The following is a 25,299-nucleotide window of genomic DNA, read 5'->3' as shown; positions in this document are numbered from 1 at the left end:
TTTCAAGATAACCACAAAACTTAATTTTGCCCAATCCATTCCCAGCTGTCTTGTTGTACTCACTAGTTTTAAAAGGTGATTTTTTTTTTTTTCCTTAATGGAAAAAATGAAACGGCAAGCCAAAAGCTTTTAACTTTCTTTTCCTTCGATGAAAGCCTCTCATCTTGAAAAGAAGTGTTTTTCTTTCAGCAACAAAGGCAGCAGAGGAGAGACTCCTCTGCTTTTTCAACACGTTTTATCATGGTACACAGGCCTCCACAAAGCACCTAGTAAGAAAGCCAAAGGATAAGATGTTGCATTTCTTTTAAAATAATTTAAAATATATTAAATTTTCCAAAGGCAGATTTTGTTTGAATGAGGTGTCTTGATTAGATAACTATACGCCACGAAGAACAGTACTTTTAAGGAGCTAGTTGTGTTTAGGGGCAGAGTTGAGACTGGCTGATGAGTCCAATGAGGTGAAGCAGTCAAGCAGATCTTGTACAGAAGAAAATCAGCTGAAATGATGACGACACCAATTCTTCACACAATTAAGAGACATCTTCACAACTGTTGGAATTAAGTACTATGGTTTTTAGATACCATTGAGAGAAACACAGTTGTACCTTAACATCTGTTGAGAAAATACAAATAAATACGCTAACTGGCGAACAACTGACAGATAACTCAGTAGCCACTGATAACAGTCATGCAGTTGAGGAATACGTCCCGTGTAACATGACACACAAATCTGGCCTCCGGCACATGCACACCGTTGTTTCTTAAAAAAAAAAAAGCCAAGTCTAGTGTCTGTATCAGGAGCACGGCCTCTGAGTCACCTGGACTTTAGTTAAGCTAAGTAATATCTCACACTAGACGGCTCTGTGAAAACTGTCCTGTGGGTCAGAGGAAGGAAAGCCCTTGCCCACATCAAAGCGACGCTGACCAGCAGGAGAGAACTTTCACCAACACCTCCTCTGCATCCGGATCAACGACGGACACCCAGCAGAAGCCACACTCCAGTCGAGGGAGTGGAAACTTCTTGGAATCAAAATGACCAGAGAGGGTCCAGCACTGCTGTGCGTAAGTGGACTGAAGGTTAAGGTCAGGCTCCGTCACTGCGGAAGTGGAATCCCCCTTCTACGACTGACCCTCACACGTCATGGGGAAGAGACCCCTGGCGAGGCCACTGGAATCTGGTTTTGCTACATTCTGTTCACAATCCCAAAGAGAAATTCTATCTCAATCCAAGACCAGATGTTTGGCCCATTACTCCAGCTACTTGTCAGGAAGATTTATCCTGCTACAGAGGAAACAAGTAAGACTACGGAGACTGGCTTAAAAAGTCCTGTACGTGAGGAACTCTTTCATTTTCTTAGGGATTGGCAGTGCTAGCACTTGGTACGTTGTTAGGAAACTTCGAAGGGCTTTCCGGCATAAGTGCTTCAGTGATGACAGGACCCGAGGAGCCGTCCAGAACTGGACGTGGCCATCCCTTGTCCTGAAATGAAACGGAAACCAATGCGTCACGGCAGACCTTGGAAATGTACGTTTTCACTGGGATAGATATCAATGTTCCTACTCTGACTTGCACTGGCAGGAGACCCTGGAGAGTGAAATGCAACCTGGACCTTGGAAACAGATGTAAAGGCTGTGGTGCTGAATAATTAAGGCTGCTGAGGGCATCAGGAGAACTCAAAAGACACCTCTGGTTCCAAAGTGCTGTCTCTGTCACTACAGCCCTTTATAAATCATACTGTGGGTTCAAATGTAACAGGGAAGGGTGCCACCTGTTGGTTACAGGCGTTCCCTGTAAGGTGGCCTCTGCGCTAAGTGGTTTCCTGTAGGAACTCTGCACCCCTGACTGCCGCTTCCTTGCAGACTTGGCCCGTTAGGTAGCATGAACTGTAGATCTTTCGCGTTTACATTTAGGTTAAATATTAAGACTAAATGATGAACTATATTAGCAGAAGAGAATATCAGAATTGTATGAAATCTCAGATTTCCTTAAAGCCTTCCTCACAGGCAAGAAAATTCTAGATGCTTTCTTTCCCTAAAAAGCTACATGGAATACTCAGCAGAAATCACCACCCATCTGTTCGGCTAACAGATACATACCCCGTGGCAATAACTCCACCATGTGGAAAAAATGTGCAGCAGAGACCATTGGTCATAGGAGCAAACGCAATTGGAGTTTTCAGTTCCAGGGCCCAGATCCTGAGGAGCCTGGAGGAGAAAGGGATGTGTCAGCAGACCTGGGGCCAGACCCCAAGGGTGATGCTACAAGCCCTTTTCAACACTTGCTCTGAGGCTGCGGAAAGAGGTTTCTCTTCGTTACCTGTCATCCGCTACCGTGGCGAGGTACAAGCCTTCGGGGGAGAAGCACACAGATCTCAGGGAGCTGATGTGGACATCGCTGTCATCCATGGGGGGGTTGAGCTGGGTGTGGCTGAGGAGGACACAGGACAGTAGGTGGGCCTGGAGTGATGGCTGCCCTCCGCCCTCCGCCTTTCATCCCCGGGCAGGAGGCCAAAGTGCCATGGCCAAGAAAAGGTTCCAGACACGTCTCGTACCCCATGTGGAAAACCTGGGGATTTGCAGACTGGAAAAGACGACTGGAAACAAGTGCATTTCATACAGCTCCAGTGTCTCGTGGAGGGGGCTGAAGGATTACTAACATTCCCTGTGCTAATTTCCTTATGCAAAGTAGGTCAGCCCTCACTTTAATGCCACAGTACAAACTGAAAGTCTTTTTTAGGCTAAGATACATGATAATTATAGGACTACCTATTATTTGCTTCAGAAAACAACAGAGACAAAGGGAAAAAGCAGACCAAGTTGGTGAGAACATGAAAATTCACTTTGGAAATAACAGTTTCAATAAGAGGATCATTCTGAACCTGTTACTACAGTTATTAGTAAATGGAAAGAAAGAGTCACTGTGAGGTTTCATAATGCTGAATCCAAAGCAGTACAGAGAGCCTCCTATAGCCGGAGACCTGAAGGCACTCGGGGCTAATTTGAGAATTGACAATGAAACACTGCTGCATGCCAGTGCCTTAGAATAAGCACAAACACACTGTGTCCTGGACCAAGACAGCTTTCCCATCGATCACCCCACCGGGAAGCCGAAGCAGGGAGGCAGTCCTTACTGGAGTGACCGCAGCCGCTCGCCAGTGTAGGGGTCCCACATGATCACATTGGTATCGTAAGAAGCCGTGACGAGCAAGGCAGAGTCGGGGGAGAAGTCACAAGAGACCACGCTGCTTTGGTGGCCCTCCAGCTTCCGGATTAATGTGTAGGACCGCATGCTCCACAGGAAGACCTGTGGGAAGAACAGGTGCCTGGTCAGGGCGGAAACAGCGCTCAGGACGTGAACAGTGAGGGGAAGGCACAGCCAGGGGAAGCTCAGTTCTCCAGCCCCTTTTCGATGTTTCTTCTAGAACATGTCATACTGGCCTAAATAAAGTGACAGGTCTGAATTCTTGAGGCACGTAACCAACAAACACGCTCAAGGAGCTTACTTTAGGGGAGAATCAACCAACCGACCTCAGGAAGACGGCAGCCAACATGGCTCAGGGGAGGCTTCTGGGTCCTGCTTCTGAGCGCTCTTAGCAAACAGGGCAACGCATGCCGAAGACCTAAGCCAAGGGCTACCTCGTCCTTTCACTTGAAACCAAAACTAGGGGTCAGAGGTGAATTCCTGGTCACCCAACAGAGCCATCTGACACCCCCCCTCCGGTTTACAGGACCACAGAAATCTGCCCCACGGCTGTAGGTCTGACCTAGCTCCTTACTTGAAACCTTTCTGAGAGTCATTAAAAGAAGTATTTTCTTTTTTTTCCTTTAAGAAAACTCTCACTTTCACATAGTTCCAAACCTCAAATCAATGATTAACCACCTGGGCTGTACCAAATAGTGGACTCTTAACTTTCCCAAGTCGGTCACAGCAAACAACAGCTCAATGTAGATATAAAACTCAAACAATCGGTTCGCAAACTGTTCCTGGGTTTCTAGTACTTTTGTTATAACAGACAGGATTTCAGGACAAAGTTCAACGAGTTACTGTACATTTTATGACTTGAATGGAAATCCTAATTAGATGGATTCAAATTACATGGTTCAAAGGAAATCTGGATCCACATGTGGGTTGCAACTTTTAAAATCGTAGACTCCGACGGGGAAAGAAATTTAAAAAACATGGCTTTCCCATCTCGTGAAGGCAAACAGCCCTCCCATGACATGACGGGAAGCGATCTGCTTCCAAACACCTCCTCTCCTTTGGTTTGTGTCAAAGTGCAAATCAGAAAAGGAGGGGCCTCAGCCCGGCAGCGTGCCTCCCGCTGGGGCTGATTTGCAGGTGGCTTTGGAGGACACTGGCTCACTTACCCTCTCACGCACGAGGCCGCTTCAGGCCTCCATGTCTCCCTGAACCGAAGCAGCAAAGGGCACCCCAAGTTTGAGACTCACCGACTTCTCCCCAGCTGCAGAACACAGCATGCTGCAGTCTGGCGAGATGGAGCAGCAGTAAACCCACTGCAGGTGGCCTGATAACACCTGAATCTGTTTACCTGTCAGAGAAATGGAGCACACGGTGAGCCGACTCCCAAGACCACAGAGCAGGAAGCCTGAAGCACCGGCGGTGGTGCCTCCCCCCAGCCCCGCCCACTATATGCAGCGGTTCGCTAGCAGCTGAGCCCACGGGCCCCTTTTTTAACGCAGAGAAAGAAATATGACAGGATTTGTCATTTAAATGCCTGAAATCCATTAACATGACGTTATAATGCCCAAGGGAAATCATTACCTACTGTTTCACCGAAATCCGCAAGGTCAGTGGGACAAAGGCTGTCCACAGATCAGGTTTGATACATTCCTTTGATAGCAGAGAACATTCTTTTCAGGTCCCCCAACCACCTCAATTACTTTCAAGCATCCTTCCAAATCTGAGAGAGTGTTCACCTTCAATTCTCTGTCGTTTACGCTCTGTAATGGTTTCCCCCTGGCCACAAGGATCCCACTCTCACCCTCCTCCCACCCTCACCAGGATGTCCGGATGAGCAGTGGTGCAGCATAATTAGGGCCACATGCTCTGGAGGCAGGTAAACTCGGCCTTGAATCCTGGCTCCACTGTTTACTCAGTGCATAACCCTAGGTCACTCACGTCATCTCTCCAGGTCTCCATCTGGGAAAAAACTAAATGCCCATCAACAGAGGAATGGATGAATAAAGGGTAGTATTCCACCTGTTAAGTCAGATGAAATTAAGGAACTAGATTTTCCATGGAGTACTGTCTAATGAAAAAGAAAAAAGCAAAATGCAGAAAAAATGTGAAGAATATGATTCCATTTTTGTGAAACAATGACCCCCAAATCCATAAATGTAAAAGTGAGTGTCTGGGACTTCCCTGGTGGCACAGTGGTTAAGAATCCGCCTGTCAATGCAGGGGACACGGGTTCGAGCCCTGGTCCGGGAAGATCTCACATGCCGCGGAGCAACTAATAAGCCCGTGCGCCACAACTACTGAGCCTGTGCTCTAGAGCCTGTGAGCCACATCTACTGAGCCCATGTGCCAGCGCGCCTAGAGCCCGGGCTCTACAACAAGAGACGCCACCGCAATGAGAAGCCTGCGCACCACAACAAAGAGTAGCCCCCGCTCGCAGCAACTAGAGAAAGCCCGCACACAGCAACAAAAACCCAATGCAGCCAAAAATAAATTAATTAATTTTTTTAAAAAAGTGAGTGTCTGAATAGGATTATGCAAGTATAGAGAAAAATATGGAAGGCAACATGGAAGGGTCTTATTTAGCATGGGTGACAGGACTACAGGGGGATTCTGGAGGAATGCAAAAGAGGGGAGGATGAGAAAGTTTGCGGGGAGAAGCCCCAGAAAAGGGGGGAAGAATGTATATGGTCATACATATGCATTTAAGAATTCATGTGTATGTGTGGGTATATAGAAATAAATTTTATGAAAGTCAGTCATGGTTTCTTCAGCTCTCAAGTAAGAAGCGTACCTGCTCCCCCGGGGTAGGTGTGAGTGAATAAATCACGGCAGGGTGGGAGGGCAGGGCCCCGTGCCCGGGGACACTACTTGAGTCCCCTCCTCTCCTTGAGAAGCCCTAGTGACTGGCCTCGTCCATTCTGCCCACTCAGTCCCCTTCAGCGAGTCCTCCCTCCCTGCCTCAGCTGGTGGCAAGGTGCCTGCGCCGCTCAGTAAAAAAGGCGCTGTGCCTGAGCACCCTCCCGGCCAGCAGGCCCACCTCAGACCGCACGGCCACAAGCTCCACAGCAGCGGGCAGACAGCACCCAGGGCGCGCTGCGCGACTCGATGCCTTCAGAGGACGACACCACAAGCACCTCCTTGGTTGCCTGACAAGTTACCAGGCTCGTTTCCAAGAGGGCAGGGACGGGGCCCCTCTCGTGGTGTGCAGAGCTGCACAGTCACCGCTCGGACTCTGCATCGTCAGGGACAAGGGGGCTCTTCATGAACTGCCCACGTCCCCATTTCCTCCTTCCCTGTCCCTCCACACCTGCGAGGGAGAAATGGCCCGGCGACCAATTCCCCTTCCCTGTGTCACCTTCCCAGCTGAGGAGCAACACCAGAGATGTCTGGAATTCTTCGGCGGGCTGCTCCGGGATACAGTCCTGCTTAGAGCAGAACTGCACTAAAGCTGACCGCCCCCCTCCCCACCCCAACCTGAGAGGATTCTTCTAGACCTAGATTCCACTGTGCAAAGAAACTTTACTTCTAACAGCAAGTACCCAACATGGATGAATTCTTCCAGATCAGTGGTTCTCAACCCAGGGAGACTGTGGCCTTTATGTTGACACTGGGCTATGTCTGGAGACATCTGTGGTTGTCACCACTGGAGAAGGTGCTACTGGCATCTCACGGGTTAAGAGGGCAAGGATGCTGTCCACACCAGAATGCACAGGAAGGTCCGTAACAAAGAATTATCCAGCCCAATACGGCAAGAGTGCCACAGCTGAGAAAACCTATTCTACACCATGTATTTTCGAGACGGGTGAAAACTGGTTCTTGATGGCCAGAAAAATCTGACCTTTTTTTATGTACAAAGCACAGATATGCATCCAGTACCTGAAGAGATATTCAATATATTTTTGGTGTGAAAATCTCCCAGGTGGTGAGGGGGCTGGGGGGTGACTAGGAAAAACATGTCTAAAAAGTCTCCTTAGGAGGCAATAACAGAAAAAAGGTTGAGAAACACTGTTCTGGACAAAATGACACTGGTCAAGTAGAGAGAGGGGCAAATACAGTATTTTAGGGCTGCCAAGTCATTCCGTCACCTCCATACCATGTTTATTCAGGTCCCAGATGCGAAGAGTCTTATCTCGGGATGCAGAAACCAAAATCAAACTGCCACTGGGTGTGAAGCTCAGATCTCTCACGACGTCTTGGTGGCCAGACAGATTCAAAAGCAGGAGCCCTAGCGTGAGAGAGAGGGGCACTCGATCAGGGGAAGAGGCAGCTCTGGTTTACAGGTCACAGCCACACCCCTCAGCCAACTGGCGGCCCCTCTGGTCCCTGATTGGAACGTGCACGAGAGCCCCCTGGGGCCTGATCCCAGCCAGAAATGACCTACCTGTCTGTACCTCCCAAATCTTGATCTGCCCATCGTTGAGCCCTGTAGCAAGGATCAGGCAAGAGACGTCTGGCACCTGGGGATGGTGGCGTGCCCAGAGCTTCCTGCTGGGTGGAGAAGGCCACGGGCTGAAGGCCAAGCCCCAGACAATCTGCCCACAGTCCAGCGTCTTCTCCTTTGGGCTGCCTCGCCCTTTTGTATCATTTTTGCTGCTTCGGCTTTTGGCTTCGAACCCTTTAGGGATGCTGGGGAAAGCAGAGAGTTCTTAATGAGTCTGAAATTGCCACCAAGTCAATCGACTTTTCACTCTGGGGTATCTAAGCCTTTGAAAGCCTAGAAACAAACAGGCCTTCAGTGAATTCTAGTACGACCTTTCTTCTTGTTTTTTTTTTTAGAATTCGTGTAACAGAGACTTCACTGGCCGTGGCTCATCCCATCTGTGACAGCCCTGCAGTGGGGCGACCTCCCTTGTGGGATAACTAGATCACAGATGCTCCAGGGAGCCATTTGCTTCTTCAGAAAGTTCTCCTGGGTTTTGGTCCGTGGAAGGAAAGATGCACTCCATGTTTCTCATGAGAAAGAAAGCATGCTGTAGGTTTGGAACTAGGACAGAACTTAGAGCCTGAATAACCATCTGCCACTCTTCTGCCTCATACCCCCCTTATCTCTAGCTTACAAAGTCCCCAAGGAGCAGGAAAATAAACCCATTGTTCGGGCCAACAGTTTACTTGGTACACGCTGATTTCCACCTTCACTCACTTTGCTCCGATCAATGAATGAGGCTCTTTCATTTACTTCTCGGATGGCACATCCAGTCCAGGAACCAACCAGCAGGGCAGTCAAGGAAAGAACTCACAGAGCCGTTCAGGGGCACGCTGACCTCAAAGATCTCGTGGCCCAAGCCTTTCCTTTTACCTTCTACTTATGCTGAAACACAGGCCCAGACAAGCTAAATAAGACTCCGTCCCTAAGAAACAGGGCCCTGCCCACCACTCTGCCTCGCAGACAATCTCTCAAAGGCATGAGCAATTAAACAATCCTGGGGTTCGGCCCGCAAACGCAGAACACTTATCTGCGGTACACTTTATCACTGTAAGTATTCAGTCCTGCTTTGCTACATGGCTCTGATCACACTCCGTGGTTTATCGAACCGGGGGAAAGAGTGATGATAAAGCTGGGACTCATTTCCATGAAAAATCCTATAGCCAACATACATGCAGCTGAACCTCTTTCTGTATTACATCTGTTCCCGAAAAGTTAAGTAAGTCATATTTTTGCCAATCGCATCATCGAAATATAGTAAAGAATTGTAAGCAAGCTCACCTACAGAACTAGAAGGGAGAGATTGGGGCAAATGTGGGCTCCTTCGGCTCTGAAAGTCTGTCATTGTAAAGCAGAGGCTGCGGGAGTGTGCCCGGGAGGGCAGTCTGTTCCGTACGCGAAGCTGTCTCCCACCTCCACCAGGCTCGTCTGCCCACCTCTCGCCTAGGGATGTGTTCACGCTCGAGCAGCAGAGCTGACTTGTCTTGACAGAGACATACGGCCCCCAAAGCCAGAAATATTTACTATCTGGGCCTTTATAGAAAAAGTGTGCCGACCCCTGGTCTAAATGGCCAAACGTGGTCTGAAAATTTGTCATTCTGACAGAACATCTGAAATGCGACACTGAATGTCTTTTCAATGAAGCACGCCCAATCCACATCCGGCCCCAGCCAGGCCGACACACGCACTTCGAAGACCTGACGGGCCCTGACTCGGGGGCCTGAGTTGGCCATCCAGGGGAGATGCACAGAAAAGGCAGGCTATGGGGAGAGCTCTGTAGGCCAGCTCAGAACCTTCAAAGTTACCTTTTTTTTTTTTTTTTTAATAAAATCCTGATTTCTGTATTTGAATTAAGGGATACATCTGTAGCTACTTTATTCCAAAGGAATTAAGGCACACTGACATAGTAATTCATTTTACTATCATAAATTTAACATGTTAGGGGTAGAGATAACTTTCCTGGGGTCACAAAATCGGGGGCAGAACGGGAACTAGTAGTCAAGTCTTGGGTGTCCTAGCCTAGTGTTCAGCACATGCCCTGGACTTCAGAGTCTGCAATGAATTCAAGGGATGAGCTACATGGGAGGTGGCAGATGTGACTGTGGGAGGGGGCCGCTCGGGGCCAGGGACAGTCATTAGGAGAATTTAACTTCACCAAAATTGAATTTTCAGCAAATTTTATTTCTAAAAGTACTAGTAAATTTATCTAGTTATTATCAATTATTTGCTCAATATCAAAAGCACTACATTATATGATTTTTTAAATGTATAACAATCCTAACAAGAATATAAAGGCCCCAGATTTCCCCTTTTAAAGGACTTTAAAAATAACAATTATTTTAAATTATAAAATTAATAGTGAAACATGGGGAAATTTTGGAAATGAGAAAATTATAAAAATTACCCAGATCCTAATACCACTCTAACCACAGTAAACACTGTATGATGAATTTTTATTTATGTGTACATTCACATGTTATTCAAAAACAAATTTGGGATCATACTGCAAATACAGTTTCATAGCTTGCTTTTTTTCAGTAAGCCTTGTACTGTAAGCATTTCCTCAAGTTATTATTCTTCAAAATCTGTGATTTTTCCCTAAAACAAGTAACTGCTCATTTAACATATTAAACAATATTTCCCTCATTATATTAAACAAAAGATACACATAAAGGGTTAATGCTCAAATTTACATTTTCCCTAATATTGGAAAGATATATTTATGTATAGTAATATATATATTTGAAAACAAGAGTGATTTTCAAGGAAGTAACAGATTTCCCACTTTATACGTTTTAAAAAATACTTTTTCAGACTATAAATCTACATCAGATTTAAGTCTGGATATGAAGTTGAGTCCCTTGTATTTAGACTGGGGGAATCAATAAATAATGATCTTGGCATTACCATTAAATTGAGTATAGAAGGAACTAAAAATTGTGATTAATAAAAACAAAAAACACATACAACAATCTTTGATGGCTACAAAAATACACAGCAATGCCACAATTTTCTTAAGCATTCTCTCATCACCAGATTTTAAGCTATTTCTGATTTTTAACTATCATATGATTAATTTCATGTTGAAAATCAGTGTATGTAAATGGTTGACCTCCCATTTGCAGCAACATGGATGGACCTAGAGATTGTCATAGTAAGTGAAGTAAGTCAGACAGTGAAAGACAAATATCATGTGATATCACTTATATGTGGAATATAAAAAAATGGTACAAATGAACTTATCTACAAAACAGAAATAGAGGCACAAATGTAGAACACAATCTTATGGTTACCGGGGGTAAGTGACGGGAGGGATAAATTGGGAGATTGGGATCGACATATACACACTACTATATATAAAATAGATAACTAATAAAGACCTACTGTATAGCACAGGGAACTCTACTCAATATTCTGTAATGACCTATGTGGGAAAAGAATCTAAAAGAGACTGGATATATGTATATGTATAATTGATTCATTTTGCTGTACAGCAGAAAATAACAACATTGTAAATCAACTATACTCCAATAAAAATTTTTAAATAAATAAATAAATAAATAGACGACCCCATTTCTGAGATTCCTAATCGCAGGAAGAACAGTTTTAAGGTCCTCGAAATGGCCTTCCTTCCAGCAAGTGCACAAATTTATACTCCTCAACCCCAGCAGCGTGCAGAGTACCCACCTCAGCAAATTTTCATCAGCGTTACCTATTATCAAGGCAACAAGTTTCAGACTGAACTAACAAAAAACTTAAATCTAACGTGCTACTTGTAAGAAATGCTTAAAGCAAAACAAATGAGACCCTAATGGGCAGGGGCCATGTTTGATTTATTTCAGGATTCTCAGCCCCTGGCTCTGGGTCAGGCAAGGAAGACTGCAACAACTGTTGGCTGAGTAAATAAATACAGACGTAGAGTTGCCCTGTGACAAATGAAAAAAATACTGATGCTGGGCCATCTGACTGGGAGCTCACAGCATTCAGATACTGGGACTTGTCCAGCCCAGAGAAAGAAAAGCTAGTTAATATCAGGAACTGAACTTAGTTGATAATAAAAAAGGCAACTAGCCAACTTTAAAATGGACCAAGGATCTGAATAGACATTTCTCCAAAGAAGACATGCAAAGAGCCAATAAGCACATGAAAAGGTGGGCAAGATCAGTAGCCAGCAAGGAAATGCAAATCAAAACCACAATGAGATGCCACTTTGCTCCCACTAGGATGGCTACACTATAATCAAAAAGACAGTCGATAACAAGTGTTTGTGAGGATGTGGAAAATTTGGAAATCTCCAACATTGCTGGTGGGATTGTAAAATGGTGCAACCACTTTGAAAAACAGTCTGACAGTTCCTCAACCAGTTAAACATACACAAAAACATATATCCACACAAAAACTTGACGTAAGTGTTCACAGAAGCATTATCTAATAGCCAAAAAGTGAAAACAACCTGAATGTTCACCAGCGGATAAACTTATAAACAAAATGTGGTGTCTCCATAAAATGGAACATTATTTGGCAGTAAAGGGAAATGAAGTAATGAAGCATGCTACAACATGGATAACCATGAAAACAGCATCCTAAGTGAAAGAAGCCAGTCAACCGACTACATAGTGTATGATTCGATTTGTATGAAATGTCTAGAATAGACAAATCTATAAAGACAGAAAGTAGATTAGAGGCTGCTCAGGGCTGGAGAGCAGAGGGGGATTAGAGGGTTTCTTTTTGGGGTGACAAAAATGTTGTAAGATTGATCATGGTGATGGATGCACAACTCTGTGAATATTCTCAAGTCACTTAGCTGTATACTTTATTTATTCTTTTTGTGAAAGACAAGTTTATTTGCCTCCAAAGGACTCAGGTAATTTAGAGGAATTTAAAATACAGTTAGTTGGTAAGGGGGAATCATCCCAAATCAGCAGCTGCCGAATAATCAAGCCTAACTACCCAGTTGGGCCTCTAGCTGTATACTTTAAATGTGCAAATTGTATGGCGTGTAAATTATATCTCAGTAAAGCTGTTAAAAAAAAAAAACTCGGGGCTAACATAATCTCGATGGAGTTAATTTTCACAGGTACAGAATGTGGGATCCTGGAAACCTCACTGATCAATTCCTGAATGGTTTTGGCCACCTTCTCTCTCCTGCTCTCGGGCAGGGAGTCATCTGGGAGAGCGCTCAGTTCCCCAGGACTCCCTCATTCCCTTGGGTGTGAAAGAACTTACAACTGCTCCTCCAGCGGCCAGGGGATCAGCTTGACAATGCAGTGTCCTTGAGACCAGGCGAACCAGGAACCATCCGGAGAGAAGGCAACGCTCCACGTTTCACAGCTTGACTTCCAATCAAACTGATGGGGGCGCCCGGGCTTGAGTTCGGCCAGCAGCAGTGGCTCCTCTGGGGCAGGAGACAGCATGCTTCAAACAAGCACCCTCACCTCGAGGGAAAGGGCAGAACCAGGCCCCTGACCACCTTGCTGACTCAGAAACTGGAAAGCCACCGAGGTCTCCCCATGGCACAAAGTAACAGTCCGGATTCTGGGAGGGAGTTGTCATTTAAATGACCTGGGGCAATAACAGTAGCCACAGGCCAAATTCCAGTGGGGTTACTCAGCTCTGGCATCCTGACTGCTGGTTAACCATGACTCAGAGTAACCTTTGTAAGAGTGAGCCCAGTGAAGGGAGGCTTCATTTTCCTATGAAAGCCCGAAGAGGAAGAAAGGAGACAGGCCAGGCAAGGATCAGACGGTGCTGATGAGGAGGCCTTCAGATGCACTTAAGGTCTCTCCAAAAGAACCTGCTACTGGGAAACAGGTGAAAGAAGGAATATCTGAAACTCACAGGCTCCCTCTCACTCCCCATCATCCCCCCATCATCAAGGCTAAAATGTTCAGCACTGGCCCTGCTTCCTGTCACTCAGACTTCTTGATCTGGCCTCCCACTTCCATCTCCTCTCTATTCTGGCCTAAACCTTCATCCCATCTTGCCCCGATCTTTTAAAAGACTCTCCTGATGCGTTTTCTCCTGCCCCCAGGGACCCTGCTGAAGCCGAAACGCACATCACATCACGACATTTCTTTCAAATACATTCCAAAGCTCCCAACTGCCTACCAGATAAAGGCAGCTGAGCCCCGGCCTCCCAGCCCACCCCACCGGCCCCAGCCTCCCCTTTCCGGTCTCCCTGCACACCACACGCCGGCCACACACACCTCCCTGTTGTGCCCCAAGTAGCTCATCTGAGTTCACACCTAGACTCATTTTCTGCTTATGAGAATCCCACTGAGATTAGCAGCCCAGAAGCATACCCAGATCTCACACTATCAAAGCAGAAGGAAGTCCCACTCTCCCTATTTCTTTCTCTCCTGTAGTGACAAGTTTCCCTCTGCCCCAACGCCACCCCCAGCTGGGAATTTACACAGCCGCCTTCAAATGCCAAGCCGATTCAATCCTTGTTTCTTTTGGGGGGGGTGGGGGAGCGGAGGCTAGCACAGCGACCTGTGAAGGGCGGGGGCTGGACTGGTGCTTCTTCATCGACCTGAAGGGCAGTCCCCAGTTCAAGTCTCTCCTCCAGCGGAAGATTCTCAATGGCTGACAAAGCTTGTAAGTTCAAGGCCTTCAGAACTGATTTTTTGACCGCTATGATTGCGTTACATACGAATATAAAAACTGGCTTCCATCCTGAATGAGGTCACTGTCTGATGTGTATGTTCCACTTTAGCAGTTTTGAGACTTTGACCTTTTTATAGCTGTTACCAGATAGATACTAATTTAAACAGCCCCTATTTCGTATATTTTAGGACATATCTTTATAAGTCTTCTCAGTTTGACCTTGTTAAAATCAGGATGTGTCAAGCAATAACTTTTCATAGTTAAATAGGCAGTATTTTTTTCAGTGACACATACTGGCAATACAATCCATGATATCCTGGATTCAATGAAACAGATGGTAAACAGACGGTAAACATGCATATATGTATATAATATTTATACGTATATATATATATTTTCTGACATATGCATTATAGGAAAATACATGGGTACATCTTGTTTCATGAAATTAATGTGCTGCTGAAAATTCTGTCTTTAAATAGAATTTTAATAAATCATATTAAGCCTTTATGGCTTTGTTATTTAAAGAAAATTTAAGGATGTTTCCTTTGTAAAGAGAATATTCATTCCCTGAGGTTCTATGCTTAAATCTAGGTTTGAATATATCAGATCTGTCTAAATTGGCATTTGTATACGCCCAGGTAATTCCTCCTAGAAATCTGTATGTGTTTGCACAGGCGATCCTTTCACTTACACAAGTACTTGTGTATCTGAGCACAGTCCTCTGGCTGTGAATACCTGCACGGTAAGAAGTTACTTTATACTGTAAATCCAAAACAAGACCCAGTGTTACGCAGCAACCCCGTGGCGTTTATTCCCATTATTTCTAGCTATCTTCTTAAGGTAAAAGAGCCCTATTCTGTTGATGCCTCCCCATGGGGTCCAGTGGTTCTCAGCCGGGGGCACTTTTGCCCCCTAGGGACATGTGGCAACGTCTGGACACGTTCTGGTTGTCGTGACCAGAGGCGGTGCTACTGGCATCTAACGGGTGGAGGCCAGGGATGCTGCTCAACATCCTACAGTGCACACGGCGGCCGCTACGACGAAGAATTATTTTGCTCAAAACGTCAGTGGTGCTGAGAAACCAGATGGAGTCAAATATTAAACGACACTGACTGATCTGGAGGTACATTTTCATCACCTGACTTCATTCCATCCTGGTAATATTCACACTTGGTTCGCTTCCTCCACGATACGCACATTATCCATCCTTTCGACACCACGGAGGCTCCACACAATGTGAAAAGGGGTCACCCCTGACTTCTCTCTTTTCTTTACCTCCCAAACCAAATCCATTAAGAAGTTCTACTGCATCTGCTTCCAAAAGACTTGCCAAACCTAACTTCCCTCCATCTCACGGCTGCTATTCTAACCTATGCAACATCGTCTCATCAACATTGGCTCATATATGCAACATCATTTCTCACTAAGCAGCCTCCTAGCTCCCTCTGCTAGGAGACTGCTCTCCTAGCTCCCCCTCTAGCCCCCACCAGCCATTCTCCTCACCTTTCAGAGTGATCAGTTTCGATCACTCTTAGAATGAAATCCTCACCCTGCCCTAGAAGTCCTGGACACTGGCCTTCTCTCACCCCTTGACTATGCTCAATTAGTTCTGACCTCAGGGCCTTTGCACCAGCTATTCTCTTAGACTGGAATGCCTGCATGCCTGGCGTCTTCTCTTCATCCAGGTCTCGGCTCAAATGACAACTCCTTAGAGAGCCCTGCTCTGATCCCAAGTCAACGTCCTTCATAACTCCTCACTTTATTTTCTTTACAGCACAATCACCATTATGATTATTATCCGTCTCCCTCCAATTAGGACATCAATGCCACAGACAGAGCAGGGACCTTGTATGTTTATCCCCAGTGCCTAGCAGAGTTCCTGGCAGAGAGCAGGCACTCAGTAAATATTTGTGGAATAAATGTACATGGTATCTCTCTATAATATAAATGAAATGAAGCCCCTTAGACTATTATGATGACTTTGCCAAACATTTTACATGAAATGCTTCTTAAACATAAGCCATACCCAGATTTCACACTCTATTTCTGTGATTTGGGGATTTAATCTCTTGCTATTTCAGGCTCAAGAATCCAAGGACTAAAATAAGAAAAAAAACGAAGGAACTACGGAGATTCTGAAGAGGAGGCTGGGGGCCAAACTAAACTTGGCTGCTGGAAAAGAAAGCCATAATTAGTGCAGAACTTTAAAAAAAAAAAAAAAAAAACCAGAGGCAAGAGGATCCAGCGTCATCTGGGATTGTACCTGCCCTGGCCCTTCTTGGTGAAAAGGCCTATGGATCCGAGTTTTCTAATTAAACACTGGGATGTGTTTGGATAATCAGGCAGAGTGGAAAGACATTTACCATGGGCCTCTTCTGTGAATGGAGATTTGCCTGAACGCAGAGAGAGAGAAGCTATGAATGACTCTAGCCAGCAGGAAGCTTGTTGATTTGTCCTGCCTTGAGATCTTTACATGAGATGTTCCATCGGTCCAGAAAACTCTGCCTGGCTGGCCCCAGATCCTTGCCCAGCTGCTCTGCCTACCATTCAGGCCTCAGTGCTGGTGTCACCTTCTCAGAGACCTTCCTGGCCTCACTATCCAAAGTGGCCCAGTGACTTTCTTTTCACTCCACTGAATTTTCTTTATAACTGTCACTCACACAACTTCTCTCGATTGCTTACTTGTTTTTATGCAACTGTTGTTTCTCTCTTCCCCACCCTCATTCCGAACTGTTCACTGCTATTGGGCTGTGCTGTCCAATACAGTAACTGCTAGCCACACGTGGCTACTGACCTTCTGAAATGTGGCAAGTCCCAATTACGATGGGCCATTAGGTACATGATACACACTTTACTTCAAAGACTTAGTACAAAAGCAAAAATCTAAAAATTTTCAATAATTATTCATGATTACATGTTAAAACGATAATATTTTAGATATGTGGGATTGGCAAAGATATAATTTTAAAATTACTTTCACCTGTTTCACTTTTTTTTTTAATGCAACTACTAGAACATTTCAAATTGCGTATGTGGCTCGCGTTGTATTTCTATTGGCCGGTGCTGGCCTAGAGAGTGCCTGGTCCATAGTAGACACTCAATAAATATTTGAATGAATAAATACATTCTAACCACTACTCTGAAGATATCTACTGCTGTCCATTACAATTAGTCCCATTACAATGGTCTTTATTCAGTTTCAAAAGAATAAAACTCTGGCCTTTTTTTTTTTTTTAACGGTAGCTTGGCAGCTCTCAACAGCTCAGCCCACACCCCAAAACACAGTCGTCAATCATTAGGAAAAAACCCAGAACTGGAAACAGATTCCTGCTAAAACGGGAGGCTAGCTCCAGATCGCTTTCAGATATAAACTAAAAGGAGTCAATGGAATAGACAGCGGAAGCTATAAAAAGATTCACATAAGATTTCAGGCAAACAGTAGGGGCCATTTAACAACAGTTCTATGGGTAACAAACTCACCGAAGAGAAAGCCCTTATCTAGATGGGAAGGCAGAGAGAGCTACCTCTACACCTGGTACTGAATGCCTGACTCCAGCAAACAAAGAAACGTCATTTCCCAAATTAAAAAGTTACACCACCCCAGGGAAAACCCTGATTTCAACCCACCCACCCACAATCCCTGCTCCATCAAAGAAGCCAGGGAAACACAAAAACATCCACGATCAGAATCCTCCAGACCAGAATGAAGCTTGAACTTCACTGGAAGAATACAAAGAGGTTCTGGAACAAATTCTGAGCCTAGGCCTTGACCCCTTCTGAGAAATTTCCCCGGAGGAAACCGCCTTTAAGCATGGGAGTATATTCAAGAGTTGGGACTCCCAGAATAAATCACAAGCCCACCCCAAATTTCTGTTAGTGGGGTTCAGGGGCAAAGTGGTTGGAAAGAAGCCTGAAGGACGCGTCTTGAGGTTTGGCCTTTGCATAACAAGCACACCATTCCCACTGAGGCTGCATGGTCATTTGGGCTGACCCTCCAAGGGCTTCCAATATTCTCCGACTTCCACACCGTTTTCTGATGACAGCTGTTAACAAGGAGAGAGGCAAGTACCTCACTCATCGGTGTATCCTAAACTTGTCCCCTCATCCATGTCACCAGGGATCGGCAGCCCGACTCTACAAATCAGTCTCTATTGAGAGAGGCTTGGAATATGTGTTTTCAATAGGGATTCCAGACCCCATTTTCACGCACAGACAAGTTTGGGAAGCTCCCAACCACCCGCTGAGGCAGATACTATTATTAGCCCATTTTGCAGCTACAAAACAGACTTGGGTTAAGTGGTTCGTCCACTATCACACAGCCTGTAAGGAGCAGAGCGGACTCCCACCCAGACATCGAGTGCAGCACCTGGGCACCCACCCCCTCGGGTATCACTCGCCCCCCCCGCCCGAGGGCCTGGCGCCCGTCGCGTCCCACCCGGGCGGAGGCGTCGGGCTCCGGGCGCCCCCGACTGTCCCGGGGATGGGGATCCGCGCCGCGCAGAGGCCCGTCCTCCCCGGGTCCAGTCGGCGGCGGGAGACGGGGTGGCGGCCGCTGACAGCGAAAGCGAAACAAAGCTGATCGCCCAGCGCGCACCCTGCCGCCGGCCGACGCGGACGGCCCAGGCCCGGCGCCCCCGCCGTCCCCACCCCCCGCCCCGGCCGAGTCCGCGCCCCACCCCCCCGGGAACGGGCCCGGCCCCGCCGGCGGGGAACGCGCACCACGGCCCCACTCACCTCCGGCCTCCATGGAGGACGCGCGCGGCCCCGCGGCAGGCGGCGGGCGCCTCAGCCCCCCGGGCCGCCGGCCCTCATGCCGCCCCCGCGCCGCCCGCCCCCGCCCCGGCCCCGCCGCCGCCGCCGCCGCCGCCGCCGCGCCCGCCGCCGCCGCCCGGAGAGGCCATCAGCTGCTTCCCGTCACATGGCGGCGGCCGCGGGCGGGGACGCGCGGGGGGCGGGGCCGGGGCGGGCTGGAGAGAACCCAGGAGCCGGGCTGCGGGACGGCGGGGGGCGGGCAGGTGGACGCCGGGCGGGGAAGGGTCGGCCCTGGGGGGTGGGGGGGGAACGGGGCCGAGGGGAAAGCGGGGTGGGGGGGCAGGTAGACGCGGGCAGGAGAAAAACCTGGGGTTTGGGGGAGCGGGGCCCGGGGAAAGTGGGGGGCATGTGAAAACCCGGGGGTGGGGAGCAGAGCTCAGAGGAGAACGGGGGGCTGTCAGGACAGACTATAACCTGGGGCGGGGGGTGCTGAGGGAAAAACCAGGGTGGGAGGCAGGCAGGTGAACGCGGGGGGGGGGGGGGGGTCGGGGAGCGGGGCCGAGGGGAAAGGGGAGTCGGAGGGGAAAATGGGGGTGGGAGAACCAGGGGGCAGAGGGAGCGCCTCTGGTAGACCTGGGAGGAGCGGGGCTTAGGGGGAAAGGCGGGAATGGGGGGAATGGGAGGAACGGAGTGGGGGGCCAGGTGATGATCGGGGATGGAGGGAGGAGGTGTGGGTTTAAAACGGGGTGCGGTGAAGCTGAGGGGAAAACGAGGAAGGGGTTACGGAAAGGCACCGGGGAGCTGAGGAGAAAACGGGGGGAGATGGGGCAGGGGGAAAATCGGGGGTGGGGGCGGACCAGGCCGGAAGGGGGACCTGAAGACGCCGGCGGTCAGGAGAATGGGGGAGACGAAAAGCAAAGACTGAGGAGAGAACTGGGGGGATGGGGTCCCGGAACCCCGGCAGGAGAGAAGAAATGAGGCAGAGGAGTACGATTGGCAACCTGAGGCGGCGGGGAGCTCAGAGGTTAAATGGGAGCCGCGGTAGAGGAATGAAAGGGCTGAGTAGGAGTAAAAGTGTAGGATGAGAGGAAGGCGTCAGCCGCCGTTGCTTAAAAAATGGGAACCAGAAAAAAAAAGCCCAGCGGAAAATGGAGGGTGAAAACATGCACGTGCCACGATTAAAAGGGGCGGACAGCAAGGGGCAGCTAGCCAGAGAAAAAGAGGGGTCAAAAGTGGTGGGAGGGTCCAGAAATGGACAAGCTGGGTGAACGTGGGTGTGACCCAGGAAGCCTGAGGGACAGCACGGAACAGAAGTGAAAACAGGCGGAGGTAAAATGAGGGGCTGGGAAAACAGAGGCTTGGATTAAACACACACGGGACATGAAAATGGAGGGACTGGGTTAAAAAGAACATGGGGGGACTTCCCTGGTGGCGCAGTGGTTAAGAATCTGCCTGCCAGTGCAGGGGACACGGGCTTGAGCCCTGGTCCGGGAAGATCCCACATGCCGCGGAGCAGCTAAGCCCGTGTGCCACAACTACTGAGCCCGCGTGCTGCAACTACTGAAGCCCGCGCACCTAGAGTCCATGCTCTGTAACAAGAGAAGCCACTGCAATGAGAAGCCTGTGCGCAAAAACTTAGACCAAACGCAGCCTAAATAAATAAATAAATAAATAAATTTATTAAAAAAAAAAAAAAAAAAACATGGGAAACTGAGGTGAAGGTAGGAATCATGGGTTTGGTTAAAAAGGAAGGAAGTTGAAAATGGGACAGCTTTGATTAGAGCTTAGGAAGCTTGGAATGAAGTAAAGAAACAGGAGAGATGAATGACCCAAGAGAAAGGCCTAGAACAGGAACAGGGAGTGGAGTTGGGCCACCTCAAGTGGGAGGTGAGGTGACACATTCTGGGGACTACAATTAGCTGAACCCTGTGAGAAACTCCAAAACCACCAACTGCTACAAGGACCAGACAGCTGATATAAATTGTCTTTTCAGACAGCCCATCAGTCTACTGCTCCATGACAACTCCTACCCTAGCCCTTTAATATTAGAAAGCATGCAATCTGACCAAGGGAATTCCCTGGTGGTCCAGGGGTTAGGACCTCGTGCTTTCACTGCCAAGGGCACGGGTTCAATCCCTGGTCAGGGAACTAATATCCTGCAAGCCGCAGGGCATGGCAAACAAAACAAAAAACAATCTGACCAGGGACTTCCCTGGTGGCACAGTGGTTAAGAATCTGCCTGCCAGTGCAGGGAACATGGGTTTGAGCCCTGGTCCAGACAGATCCCACATGCCGTGGAGCAACTAAGCCCATGAACCACAACTACTGAAGCCCGCGCACCTAGAGCCCGTGTTCTGCAACAAAAAGAAGCCACGGCAGTGAGAAGCCCGCGCACTGCAACAAAGAGTAGCCCCTGCTCACCACAACTAGAGGAAGCCCACGCACAGCAACGAAGACCCAACACCGCCAAAAATAAATAAATAAATAAAACAATCTGACCAAAAAGAGGCGTGTGTTTGAGGGTATGTAGCGAGAAAACAATGGAGAACAAATTTCTCGAGGAGTTTAGGAGAGATGAGAGGGTGGGTAGGATCTACAAGTCGTGGAAAAGAATAACACGGCAACAAAGACAATATTGTTACCAATATTGGGAAAGCTAATTAAAAAAACAAAAATTGTGGGCAGCAAATCCACTTCCCCAAATCTTTCAGTTTATTAATCAGGTCTAAATGAAGATGACTAAAGCAGTTATTTAAAAATAACTTTATTCCATTATCTTAAAAAAATCCATATTATACCCTCAGAATGAATTTCTCCCAACTTTGCCTCCACACCAATTATTAAAATGTAAATAATGCAGAGGGATCTGTTTCGTTCTTTTTGCAGCAGTTCCTGGCAAGGACCATGGTGAGAAATACCGGTTGGCACATGTTGCATCATAATAAACTTTACCCAGCAAGGATGATTTTCCAGGTTTCAGTGCCTGGGTTAGGGACATTTTCCATCATGGGCTTTCCGGCTGCAGTAATAGGGTTGGTGTGTGCTTGTGAGAATGGGAGCTGATATTAAAGCCACAGGATTATGACAGCCCCTTTCCCAATGTCCACCAGGTTTTGAGAAAAAGGAATGTCAGTTGCGATGGCCTGGAAGTATTTATCTTCCCGGTTCTGGTAAGTATATCTCCTCCTCTCCAGTTCACAATACATTCAGATAAGATTTTATTTTAAAGCACAATGTAACAAGTTGGACTTTGCCACAGAAAGTCTGTAACCCGCTGTCAACGTACTGGTGGAGTTGGGGATGGGTCATCTTAAAGAAAAGAAAAAAAGCCCTAATTCTTTAAAAATCCTTAAAGCTTGCAGACCCCCCAGTACCTCAGCTCGTAACTGACCCAGCAATATTGTCTGTGCACACAGGGCTCAGATATAAGGGACGACAATCACAGCTCAGCTGCGCAAGGGTTAATAATGTTTGGCACCAAGACCCTGAAGCTCCCATTTACTAGTGGAAAAATCCTGCCTCAAAGATTTCCCTATCATCAGGTGTGCATGCAGGAGAAGAGGAAGTCGCAGGGGGCATCTCAGTGATCTTGCAAATCATTCTCTGCATGCCCAGCTAGGGATTTTTTTTTTTTTTTCCTAATAGTTTCTTTGCTTTTTCCCTTTTTAAATATGGTCGCCTCTGCAGGGTGGACTGTCGGATCCAGAGACTAGCTCAGTGTTCAGTGAGTTTAAACACAACCTGTCAAGTATCTGTTCTGAAATGACACTAACTTAGACTGGTTAGAGTGGTTAAAAATGTGAGGTTCCACGGAGCGAAAGACCCAGCCCAACAAGAGGACTGCAGGTCACAGCTATCCCTGACGGGTCGACACTGCAGCCAGCCTCTGACCTCCGCGGTGTTCTGAGCTGGGGACAGGGCTCACTTCTAGTGACTCCCTCAGTTTAGTTCCTTCATCCAAGAAAGTGGACCTGCTGCAACCACACCTGCAGGGTAACCCTGCAGGTAACACACCTCTCATCTTAGGAGTCCCAGGTCCTGTTATTGGAGAGCGAAGTTCCCCTTTAAGTCGTGCCCATCAGAGCAGGATATGCAACATTGAAGAGTGCAAATTCAAGTCAGATTTTCAAGTTTAGCACACATATTTTACACCCTTAGAAGGTCCCTGACATTTAAGAGATTAGGATGAAATTAGAAAGAAAAAAAAAGTCTCTAAACTGTACAGGGAACAGCAGCAGCTTAAACTCATCATATGTTATTTTCATTCAAAACTTAGCATTATTGAGCAGCGTATCTTCATAACATCCTTAAGAAGTAGGAAGGAAACAAGCTTTCCCATTCCCATTTCCAAGATCAAGAAACCGAGGCCAGACGAACTGATCTACTCTGTTACAAAACATTTCTCCTTGCCTTTTTCAAAGCCACAGGAGAAAGGAAGGATGGGAAAGTCTGAAAGCTAATAGTGCATCACCTAAGAGGCTTTTCTATAAACACGAAGCTCTGGAAAATGCGAGATTCTAATGAAAGGCGCTTCCTCTTATCAGCCCCTACCTCTTTTGAAAAGAATTCTATCTCCAGGGAGGCAAAAATCCCCAGGAGAGCTCTGATGATGCCCTGGTCTGGAATATTCTACAGAGAATGGAAGGCCCAGGCAGCAGTTTGTAACTGAACAGTTGACATTTTTCTTCTTCCGCTAAGGAAGGCAAAGGAGAAGATAACTAACATCTACGGAGCACCTCCTAGGCACTCTCACATCCTGAAGTACCTTGGTCCCCACCATAACCCTGTAAGATAGGTGTGATTTCACCCATTTCACAGATGAAGAAATTGAGGCTCAGGGGAGAGGTAAAGCTACCTGCCCAAGCCCATGAAACAGGTAAGGAGCAGAGTCCAGATTCAAGACCAGGTGTTTCCGACTCAAAACCCAAACCAAAGTGCCTCCCTCTGATTAGCCTCAGTAGCCGACCCCCCTCACCTTTTCCAGAGAGCTGATGTGTGCCTGGTTCCTCAGCTCAGCTGGGCAGTGAGAAAGGAAGTGTCCTTATTACCCCACACTATTCCCTTGTGTGCCGGGGCGAGCTGGTTACAGACCTTTAACAGTAACAAAGGGCGCCCAGGCCAAGTGCCTCCCCCCACTCCTGCTCCCCCATCTCAGCATCAGTCAACCTGGAGAAAGCCAGGGGCACAGTGACAGGGGCACCTCAGATACCAAATGCAGCTTTCCCCCCACACACTGCCCGTTCCGAAGCTTTTCAACATCTTTGAGAAAACTTACAGTAAATCAAACCAACTTAGAAAAAAGAAAAAAAAAGGGAAGGAAAGATGTGTGTGTGTTTTCCTTTTTTTGCTGAGAGCCACAAACCGTTTTCAGCCCTCAGGCAGGGATGCAAGTCAAGTGAAGCAGAATATAAAACTCATCTTCGATGTAGCTTTCCAAGCTTTTGAGACAGGATAACAAAGGACAGTTGTCTTCTTCAAACTGGCCTGTCTTCTTCTTGAATGATGTCACTCTGCTGCTCACTGCTGTCATCTGTACAGGAGGGAAAAGTAGACCCAACTCTGAGTAATCTCAATAGGGGTGACTCTGTTTCCCTATCGGTTTTCTTTTCTTTTTTTTTTGTTTTTGTTTTTGTTTTGGCTACTCCGTGCGGCATGTGGGATCTTAGTTCCCTGACCAGGGATTGAACCTGTGCCCCCTGCAGTGGTAGCGCACAGCCCTAACCACTGGACCGCCAGGGAATTCCTCCCCCCCCCCCCCCCCCCGCAATCAGTTTTCAGTCACCTCTATTTCTAGACCTTTACTGATGACTTTGTGGAGGAGCAGGTGGGTCAGGGTGTATATCCCCGCCTTTACCTGTTCTTTCCACTCAAAATCCTCTGACATGCTTGACACTGCCCACCCTCCACACTCTTGGCTTCTGCCATTCCCCTCGCCTGGACCACCCTCTCCTTTCTGCTTATTCAAACTTAGCTGTCCTGAAAGACGTGCCTCACAGCCCACATCTTCCATAAAACGTCTCCCAACCAATGCACCCCTCAGGGCTCTCATCTTTCTCCTGAGGTTCTGTGATTTGTAAACGTATCATTCATCAGGCAAGGAATCAGATTCCTTCTTGCCAAAGCTCCTCTACTGCCCTCGCAAAGGGTTGGTTAAATCTTCCTGCTGTTTTCATTTCCCCCTCGTGTTTTAGTCTGTTCGCCCTAACTGGTCTCGTAAAGCCCTTCACCATCGGTCTTTCTTTTCTAGTGCCTGACAGTACCAATCTGTGCCTTTCCCAGAGCAGGCCCTTGATAAATATTTGTCCATTTAATT

General features: G+C 47.4%; 2 protein-coding genes across 5 annotated transcripts in view; both read right to left on the bottom strand.

The window, feature by feature from the left end:
- Positions 1-298: 298 nt before the first annotated feature.
- WSB2 (WD repeat and SOCS box containing 2) lies at positions 299-19,049 on the bottom strand. Of its 3 annotated transcripts, XM_059893846.1 has the most exons (9): positions 18,969-19,049; positions 12,852-13,020; positions 7,584-7,828; positions 7,296-7,427; positions 4,450-4,550; positions 3,132-3,304; positions 2,318-2,428; positions 2,098-2,205; positions 299-1,480 (listed from the first exon to the last, which is right to left on the bottom strand). In XM_059893846.1, the coding sequence occupies exons 1-9, from the start codon at positions 18,979-18,981 to the stop codon at positions 1,318-1,320; spliced, it is 1,215 nt and encodes a 404-aa protein (XP_059749829.1). In that variant the 5' UTR covers positions 18,982-19,049; the 3' UTR covers positions 299-1,317. The 3 variants fall into 3 exon arrangements, with proteins under 3 accessions (XP_059749829.1, XP_059749828.1, XP_059749830.1); XM_059893845.1 differs by lacking the exon at positions 18,969-19,049 and having other exon boundaries at positions 12,852-13,684; XM_059893847.1 differs by lacking the exons at positions 12,852-13,020; positions 18,969-19,049 and adding an exon at positions 8,343-8,543.
- The window catches only part of VSIG10 (V-set and immunoglobulin domain containing 10), a 45,208-nt gene continuing 32,845 nt past the window's right edge, over positions 12,937-25,299 (bottom strand). The window contains exons 9-10 of one of the 2 annotated variants that reach the window (XR_009497177.1): positions 24,349-24,516; positions 12,937-13,020 (exon numbers count right to left, since the gene is read on the bottom strand). Coding sequence is in view for 1 of the 2 variants with exons in the window: in XM_059893844.1 (XP_059749827.1) it covers positions 24,461-24,516 (56 nt within the window). In the remaining variant the exon portion in view is untranslated. Of the gene's footprint in view, positions 13,021-21,734; positions 24,517-25,299 lie in introns of those variants that run through there. The other variant, XM_059893844.1, reaches the window with a different exon arrangement.

This window comes from Balaenoptera ricei, chromosome 14 (genome assembly GCF_028023285.1).
Source record: "Balaenoptera ricei isolate mBalRic1 chromosome 14, mBalRic1.hap2, whole genome shotgun sequence".
Classification (NCBI taxonomy): Eukaryota; Metazoa; Chordata; class Mammalia; order Artiodactyla; family Balaenopteridae; genus Balaenoptera; species Balaenoptera ricei.
This window is presented reverse-complemented; position numbering and strand designations above follow the sequence as displayed.

Bases quoted from the DNA above. Each gene is read 5' to 3' on its own strand.
- WSB2 (XM_059893845.1), bottom strand. From the start codon at position 13,039: ATGCTGTCTCCTGCCCCAGAGGAGCCACTGCTGCTGGCCGAACTCAAG. The intron at 7,428-7,583 runs GTAGGTCATTTC...CTCTCACGCTAG, and splicing joins GATTTGGGAGGTACAGACAG to GGCTCCTGCTTTTGAATCTG. The intron at 2,206-2,317 runs GTAACGAAGAGA...TTTCTCCTCCAG, and splicing joins GCCACGGTAGCGGATGACAG to GCTCCTCAGGATCTGGGCCC.